The sequence below is a fragment of the Macrobrachium rosenbergii genome, chromosome 4, assembly GCF_040412425.1.
Source record: "Macrobrachium rosenbergii isolate ZJJX-2024 chromosome 4, ASM4041242v1, whole genome shotgun sequence".
In the NCBI taxonomy this organism is placed as follows: Eukaryota; Metazoa; Arthropoda; class Malacostraca; order Decapoda; family Palaemonidae; genus Macrobrachium; species Macrobrachium rosenbergii.
In genome coordinates, this window is record NC_089744.1 from 37,154,099 (window position 1) to 37,164,098 (window position 10,000).

Sequence of the window (10,000 nt, forward strand, 5' to 3'; positions counted from 1 at the left end):
TGCTGTCTGTCGTTTTTATCCAGGTATTACTGTGGTGACTGAAAATTGTTTTCAATAATATATTTCTATGGTCTCGAGTACATGAAATGGGGTATGATAAACCTGTAGAGTTTATTTAGCACATAAGTTACAAAGGGAAGGGGGAAGGGCGATGGGGGAAGGGGAAGGGGTTGGGGTACGGGTTTGAAACCTACCCTGTTGTCTAAGCTGGGTCAAATAATGGCCACTTGCCAAATTTTGTCTAGATCGGTCAAGCAATTCGGATTTCTATGGCACACAAACATACAAACAAACATATAATATACAAACATTTACTCTTATATATACGATAATCAAAGCCTCCAACGTCTCTGTGATATTCCACCACTCGTATCCATCCTTTGGTTGATCTTACATAAATTTCAGCTCACGTATAGCCTCCCTTCTCATAGTTCTCATCCAAGAAGATCTATGTCTTCCAACACCTCTAGTGCCCACATGAGCCAGATTGACACTCACGCATGATTCTCTCCTGGCTTGATCGAAGAACATGTCCAAACCATCTCCATCTCACCTTCATCATTACCTTATTTACACATGGGGGCATCTGTAATTTTCTTGATAACAGCATTCCTAACATTACCCTCCCATTTGTACCTTACAAGTCTTCTTAGAGCTTTATTCTCAAATCAATAAAATCTTTTAGGTATAGTTTCATTGTCATAATGATTCATGTTTATATAGAGAGTCAGATGGCACTATATAATTTAGAATCTTCTGCATGCAATTTCAGTCTATTTTATTTCCAAATCTTATTCAACTTCCCACCGTTTGACTTTCCTTTTTAGCTTACCTATCAATTCTAACTCAGATGGACCTGCACTGGGTATCACTGTTCCTAAGTATTTGAAAAATTTAACCGCGTTAATCCTTTCTCCGTTTCGTCAGATTTCTTCTCTTTATGCATACTCTGTTCTCATTACTCATGTTTCTCTTAGATTCATCTTAAGTCCCATCCATTTTGAGTTTTGTTACTTTAAATTGAGCACGTTTCTTTTTCAAGGTCTGGAGTATTAGTCTATTTATCCCCCTCATATTTCTTATCCATGACCAAAAAAAAAAAAATTCTGCTCAATGTTATCTTTCTTCCTCTGATGTTATTCTTAACTATATCTCTTTTTATCAAGCATTTTCCTCTTTTTTTATTTCACCAAAGAAGGTTTTACTAATACTGCTCTGGGCCTGCCTTAAAACAATTGCCATTTCCTAAATACATACCTTCGTTAACACTATCTGCCTTTTTAACCAGCTATTCTCTCTTATCTTTTCTTGAGCTTCATTTAACTTCATTACCAAGACTTAGGTAATTAGCATGTTCTCATTTGCATTCTTCATCTACTCTTTGAAAAGTTTCTGCTAAAACCTTTTTTTTTTTTTTTTTTTTGTTATAAAGAAGGAAATGCTCTTGTAAATGAAACAGCGAGAAAGGAAAAGTTATATTTCTTGTGGTATCTCCACTCCGATATGAAAGTAAGGGGGTGGAGATACTGCCCCGAGTAATAACACTTCCGTTCTCACCCTTTCTTATACGGTCATTTCCGTCTTCATTCTGTCTATTTTCTGTTTTCACACATTCACCCACACACGCATGCACACTTGAGCGCGCGCGCACACCCCCACACACACACACACACACATATATATATATATATATATATATATATATATATATATATATATATGTATATATATATAATATTATATATATACAGTATATATCAGGAAGCTGAACTCCCTAACATCAAAATAAATGAACTTTATCTAAGTAACGGTTCTTCACAAAAGGTTTCGTCTCGTATAAACTTTATCAAGGGGGAACAACAAAACTATAAACATTGAAACAAAATCCATGATACTATGAATAGTACTATAAAGCCTAAACAGTATTTCTTTCTCTAACGATCGAGAACTTCCCTTCCAGCTGCCTACACGTGTTAGCACATATCTGCGATCCCTTTGAATTCCCCAACCCCAGTTACCCACTTGCACATTTAAATAAGTGCTCTAGCCTTTTTAGGTAATGCGTTCCGCCAACCATTGTGGTTGCAGTTTACATCACAGGTTAATATTGATACCAGACTTAATAGGAGTCCTTTTCTTGGCTTAGAGAAAACACAGAGAGAATAAAGAAGGAGAACAAGTATCTATGGCGAACATCGATCCGGCCGGAGGTTGTAAAATAAACTGAATGGTTAAAGCAGCAGACCTTGGGAACGCTTCATCTTTCTATCGGGCCTGACCATTTCCCTTGGGGCGAAGTGCGTAGGGAATGCGCGACCTTGAGGAAATACTGACAGTCCTCCTTTCGTCCTCTCGCGCTTTTTTTTATTCATGAGGCAGATTTGGATTCAGTTGAGGAAGAAAAATTCATGAAACTAAAGAGCTGTCAGAGCTGGAAGAGCTTCAGCAAGAAATTATATGAATTTTATTTTTTGTCGAACTCATCCTGCTCAGGACTGTTCATGTCCTTATGACTAGATTTGCTTGTTTTCAAGGATTTTACATATACTATATATATATATATATATATATATATATATATATATATATATATATATATATATATATATATATATATAAATGGATGTATGTATGTATGCATGTGTGTTTGTGTGTGTATGTTCCAGCATAACTCTGAAACGAATTGAGCAATTTCAACCAAACTTGGTATACATATGACTAACTATGTGGACATCACTAGCAGCAAAAGGGCAACAAAGGGGGTCGGAGTGGAAAGGGCTTCCCTGAAAAGGGGCTGGTTCTGCCTGTAGACTTAGTAAATAAATAAACTCTACGAATTTATCATACCTCATTTCGGTATACATATGACTTACTATATGGAAAAAGAATACTATAGGGGTAAGACATCACTGTTACCAAAGGGGGTGGGGGTGGGAAGGGGATGGCATGTAAAAATAACTAAAAACAACTGATATTAGTGCCTAATCCATAGCTTTTGAAGTCGCTGAGATGAATAGTGAAACTCCCGATACCCTTCAAGTCCAAATTCAGACCCAGTAGGAAGGGGGAGTGAGAAGGGATGAAAAATAAGATGTCAAAAATTACAGATATTAGTATCTAATCCATAGTTTTCAAGGTCGCTGTGATGAATCGTAACACTCCCAATGCCATTTAAGTCTAAGTTCAGCCCCAGTAGGAATGGCGGGTGAGATGGGGTGAAATATAAAATGCCAAAAATGTTGGGCATTGTAATTGAAGCAACTATCTTAACAGGAAAGGGAGAGAGACAGACAGACAGACAGAGAAGAAGTGAGAGAGGGAGTATAGGGGGTGTTAGGGAGGAGAGAGAGAGAGAGAGAGAGAGAGAGAGTTTATCAGTTGTCATTCAGTTTTTCCGGGCAGTTCCAGGTTAGTCAGCTAGTATATATATATATATATATATATATATATATATATATATATATATATATATATATATATATATATATATATATATATATATATATATATATATATATATACATATATATGCATGTATGTACGTATGTATGTTTGCATGTGTGTCGGTTGGAGTGTGTTACAAACAACTAAATAAATATAATTATGCACACACACACATATATATATGTATATATATATATATATATATATATATATATATATATATATATATATATATATATATATATATATATATATATATAGAATGTGTGTGGGCATTAACATACAAAAACGTTAAAATACCTTCTCCCCTCCTCATAAGAAACTTTAATGAAGGGCACATATCTTCGAGTTAAAGAGAAATGTTATGTAGGAAGCTCTGCCGAAGCGTCAAGGAATAAATGAACTTTGGACAGCTTCTGTTTGGTTTACCTGCATCTACAAAGGAACTCGTTCGAGAGAGTGAGAAACTACAATGCAAACTAAACGGCATCCAGACAGCCATAATGTTCAATGAAGTTTGCTTGAGAGAGGATCTTCTTCCGAGATATTATTATTATTATTATTATTATTATTATTATTATTATTATTATTATTATTATTCCACTCAGTGAGAGTTAACATTGCTGTTTCCTTTACGATTCCCAATTTCGTTTTAAGTCACCGAAGGCTCTTGGTCTAGGATTGTTTCTGAAATTTCAAGGCAACGCTTCGAAATTATAATCACGATAAGTCCACAACAAAGATTCAAAGGGCCACTTGAAGAGTTGCAACCACGCCCCCAAGCTAGAAGCTAAAAACCTTTACACACCTTACAGTAAAACTCACTGAATAACTTTAAGAAAACTCTATCATCTACTGATAGGGGCTGGATAATTCCATTTGTCGAATAATTTATTATATCATATTATTCTATGTGCTGAAAATAGCTATTTTTCACATGCTTGGTGTTATTTCCCTAGAGTAACTTATGAGCTAACTGTTATCTAATTATTTTATTATTGATAACTGAAAGGTAAGCATCTGCTTTTCTCTCTCTCTCTCTCTCTCTCTCTCTCTCTCTCTCTCTCTCTCTCTCTCTCTCTCTCTCTCTCACACACAGACACACACACTTCTCTTCTCTATTAACAAACGTATCAAATTCCAGCCCACTTCACGTTGTTATTTTGCTGTGTAGTTGTTCTTAAGAGCACCTCCGAGGCTTCTGTTCCTTTGCATTCTTCATACTCTTAGGATTTCATCCAGAAAATCATTGACAACCCCTCTCTCTCTCTCTCTCTCTCTCTCTCTCTCTCTCTCTCTCTCTCTCTTTGTGTGTGTATATATATGTGTGTATGTATATATATATATATATATATATATATATATATATATATATATATATATATATATATATACATATACATATACATATAAGCAAGGTTGCTTAGAGTTTTAGAGTTTCAAAAATCAAGGAATGTGATATTTTCCTCTTATCCCACGTCATTTATCAATCTTTAAAGACAATAAACTCTCTCTCTCTCTCTCTCTCTCTCTCTCTCTCTCTCTCTCTCTCTCTCTCTCTCTCTAAAGTGACATATTTTAGCTCTCTTTCCAAGTACAATTTATTAACTATCAGTGACTGTGGAGGATATTTATTATTTTGAGCAATGAGATTATTTGTTCTCCATTCCATAATCCTGAAGCCATCTTTCAAGCCGCCTCGTATTTTGTTGTTGCTGTGTGCGCGCGCACACGCACGCACCACTCGAATAAAAATGCAGCATGACCTCCATCTGCTCTTAAAAGATTAAAGAATGGACAGGAAATGGGGTTCAGGGTCTGGTAAAAAAAAAAAAAAATTATTATTTTATTGCTTTTTATGCCGTCAGATGAAAACCATAATTTCCCAAGTGTCAAACTTGAAAAAAAAAAATCATTTGCCTTAATGTGAAAAAGTTCTCAATTGGCTTCAGTAGCCGGCAAAATAAAATAGAAGAAAGAAAAAAAAAGATTTTTTCGAGGAAATAGACCCAGTCAGGTCTGAGCTATTGTCCCCGGCCCTGTTTTTCCACAAGCAGAAGAATTTCCCATTTCCTTTTCGTCGTTTCTCCTCGAGATGAGGGATTGCGATAAAGAGGCTTCGTTCGAAGGATTTTATTCCTTTCACGGACATTTCAAAGCGAAATGTCCCTCCCTTTCGCTAATTGACGGTGTTACGTGTCTCCGTCGTTTCCTTTATCACCTAATAACTTGCGCAAACAGATCCAAGTAATTGCATTTTGTGAGGAGCCTACGTAATAGCAATTGGCAAGGAGTGTGAAAATATACGAATGAATGCTTCGAGTCCTGTCTTTCCCGGTTACTTTGACGAAATAGGCCAAAAACTTCGGTGTAGTCTCCAGATATACACACTAGCTCAAAATTTCCACCTTCAGTAAAGGCTCCTGTGTCCTCACAGGGGAATTTGCGCTGAGCAAACAAAAGAGAGAAGCTGTTGAACGACATTTAAAAAGCTAACATGACAAGTCTAGTCTCAATGCAATCAGAACAACCTGCAGTCAGGTCGACTCAACCAAACTGTGTGAAATACGGCTGTCTGAATGACTACACGTGTTCGTGTGAGGTGTTATACGAGTACATAAATTCTCATAATGGGTCTATTCTCCGTCGCCTTCACTCCGGTTACTGCTTACGGGTTTTACCCCTGAATGGGACTATAAAAGGAGGCTTGTAAAGTATAGCATCAGGGGGAGAGAGCAACACCCATATAATTAAGGATATGGCTTTTATCTTCCGGCTGTTTTCCTTGAGTTACGAACACAATAATTGTATGTTTATAATGCATACATATATACGTGTTCGTGTAAACTTTTTACACAGTGTAGGTGTACTTACGCGCACAAATATCCATCTATCTACACACACACACGCATGCATGTATATATATATATATATATATATATATATATATATATATATATATATATATATATATGTGTGTGTGTGTGTGTGTGTGTGTGTGTGTGTGTATGTGTATATATATATATATATATATATATATGTATATATATATATATATACACATACAGATGCACACAAAACAGAGGTGTAGCACCGTGCGTGCTGGAAGGCTCGACGAATTGTTGATGAGTCCTCTGTGTAGCTATATATGAAGCAGTAGGTGGTGTGGGAGTTTTCTGCACAGGATTATATCTACAATATTATTCATCATTCATTGCATTAATATGGCAGTGACCGAGTGCTCCTTTTTCCCTAGAGCTACCTCCTGCTAGGGGAAATGTTTAATGGTGCGTGTGTAGGCATACTGGGTGTAACAATGAAATTCTTATATGCACGTAAATAAATGTGTATATATATATATATATATATATATATATATATATATATATATATATATATATATATATATATATATAGATAGATAGATGTATATATATATATATATATATATATATATATATATATATATATATATATATAATTCGTGTGAGTGGAATAGCCGATATATACAACAAGCATGCTGATGGACAATTAAGATTTATTCTTCTTGTCCATATTTATTTCGCGACGTTTCGTAATGGTTCCCCATTAAACACGCAGTCAACAGTCACTTCCCTTTTCTTGCCTTGAGGTGTATTTTCTTTTTTTCTTTTTTTTTAGTTTCCTTCCACTTATGATTCTTTTACTCTGGTCCAGTAGTATGTGAATTTTAATATCTTGGTTTTTTTAAATGAAAATTTTTAAGTAAAAAAAAATTGTCATGTCTGAGTTTTATGCTAATTAAGTGTTGTTTTTATCTATTTTAGAGCCCTTGAAGATGTAATTATATGTGAAAATTAAGAAATGTCGGGAAATAAGTATGTACAAGAGCAAATCTTAATTGTCCATCAGCGTACGTGTTGCAGGTGTGTGTGTGTGTATATATATAAATATATACTATATATATATATATATATATATATATATATATATATATATATATATATATATATACATATATGTATATATATATGTGTGTGTGTGTTCGTCTGTATGCATATGTGCATTTGTATGTATAAATATTTACAACAAGACAGATGCCTGCTTTCCTTACCATGATCACCTTATTCGCTTTCCTTCCGTTTTCATCAGGTTATTGCCCATTAAACAGAAAGCCCCACTCTCCCAATCTCCCGTTTGACATCTCTATGAACTGGGCACTTGCGAGGTGCTTCAGGCAATTCCCCTCTGATTTATGGAAAGCCCTTGAAACAATGTGCTTGGGTGAATGGGCCGGGTTTCGAGGTCTACCTCGAGAGCCTTAATCACGAGACTTCGCTCTGGATGAAGAATGATGATGTCGCTCGACCCTCCCTTAGAGTTCGTACCCAGGTTTTATCTTGCAGGATGCCTGTAAGTGGTCCGTTTAAGTGGGGTTTATGTCCGTTCCAATCCTGCAGGATGATTGCTCAATTGAATTCTGGATCTCTTCATACACCATCCGAGTACTGTCACGTATAACTGTGAATTCTGACAGTCCAACCACTTGATCAGAATGCTTACACGGATTATGTTGGTTTCAGTCTTGGAAGATGATTTTCAAGTGAACTTTATGTGTCAAGATATTTTGTTCAGAATCTGTTCAGGGTAACGGTCCATACCTTCATATATGCAATAAAAAAAAAGGGACATAAAAAGAAATGTTGATTATTGAGAGAAGAAGCAAGTACAAAATGACACTTACCTGATAGGACACTTCCCAAAACCTGGGAAGATTATAGATTATGGAAAAAAAGGCGACGACCAGCACATACACCTTAGCTCGGCCATAAGTACAGAGCGACCTTGCTTGCAGGGGCCGGCAGACCGCAACGTACCGCTCGACAGTGACTGTCACGGTCAGGTATATCGAGCCTGTCTGGGCTATCATCCCCAAAGGATAGACGAAGGGCGTCACCCTCTGGTAGATTCCGTTGGAGTACCAAGTCATCGCTCCGGTGTACTCGCAGATTTCCGAGAGTCCAAACATGAGGATGGATGTGCTGGTGACTATCATGTCGAAGGAGGTCAGACCAATCAGGCAACAGTTGATGGATGAACGCATTTTAGGCCTGAAATCAGAAATGAGAGATTTGGTAATGTTAGAAAGGAACGTGGTGACCTAATGCTTGAAAAGAATAATCGAAGAGAGAAGGACCAGACGGAGACAGAGGAGTAAAAGAAAGTAACAGTAAATGTGAGAACAGACCCAGAACTCACGGGAGGCATGGCACGCTGAGGAAGATAACATAATTTCAGTTGTTTCTGTTACTTTTCACTGTTATCAATCTGTCAGAACATGAAAGCAAACTAATGCCTTACAATGTTCCCAGAAGTGTCAAAGATGTTTCATCCATTATCCGGTATAACTAAACTGTTTGAACTTCAGCGTTAGTGGATAATTCCTAAAGATAACTGAAGTATATAATGAATGATTAAAATACCACAAAGGTTCACAGAATCAGCAGGGATTATTTGTAGTTTCAGTAGAGTGGGAAGGGGGAATAAAAGCAGTGAAGAAATGATAAGTTCAGAGAAAAAAATAAATTATTGCAGATTTAACTGCGAGACAAAAGTAAAGATCATGTACAGGGATGTAAGAGGGTGGTCAAACTGGTAGAGAAGGTGAGGGAGAAAAGGAGGAGAGAAAAAACTTTAGGGAGAATAAGTTGTTCTACAAGGAATAAGATTCAAAGAGGAAGCTGATTTGAACGAATAGATCTCAATAAAAGATACTAATAGAGAAAATGTCTGTGCAGAATGCAGTCCCGGGTAGTTTAAGTAAGCATTTTGAGGCAATGTTCGCTTTGGAAGACAGAAAACAGGCAAAGCTGAATGCTGCTAGGACGGAAAGGGTAGATGTAAGTTTGAGAAGTTACTGTTCAGGACGTAAAGAAGGCAATTAAGAGGTAGAAGAATGGAAAGACACAAGGATTTGATGGAATTATAAGTGAGATGCTGCTGTACAGTGTCGACAGTGTGATACAGTGGCTGACCAGAAAGTGTAAGGTAGATGGTAGATCTGGAAAAGTGAAAGGTTTCAAATCAAATGAATGAGAGGACTCATTCCTACCTTAAAAAGAATAGATATAACTGTAAGAATAACGGGGGCATGACATTGCTTGGTATACCAGGAAAGGTGTACAGTAAAATTTTAATAGAGAAAGGAAGACAAATGGGAGGACTGATGGGAGAAAAAAAAAAACGTAGGAAGAACATGTAAGAGGGCATTTCGATCAAGTGTTTGATATGAAACAGCTACGTAAGAAAATGAGAAGAGAATAAAAGAAAAGCCGGATGTTGTTTATAAGGACATCAAAGTTAGAGCTGACAGTGACAAACAATTAAAGTGTTGAAGATGTATGACATATGTGATAAACTGGGCAGAGTTATGAAACATTCTTATTATTGTAGTGAAATATACATTAGAGAATGTAGGTTGTAGATTGACTGCTGCAGTGCAAAAATTAGGCTGCAACAAGGGTCTCTTATGTCTTCGTGGTTGCTTAATAACTCTATGGAAGGAGAGATGAGAGAA

General features: G+C 36.4%; 1 protein-coding gene across 2 annotated transcripts in view; it reads right to left on the reverse strand.

Moving 5' to 3' along the window:
• LOC136832721 (FMRFamide receptor-like) overlaps positions 1-10,000 on the reverse strand; it is a 108,498-nt gene that overhangs the window by 38,845 nt on the left and 59,653 nt on the right. For both annotated transcript variants that reach the window (XM_067094238.1, XM_067094228.1), the window contains exon 3: positions 8,168-8,534. In XM_067094238.1, coding sequence (XP_066950339.1) covers positions 8,168-8,534 — 367 coding nt within the window. The remainder of the gene's footprint in view (positions 1-8,167; positions 8,535-10,000) is intronic.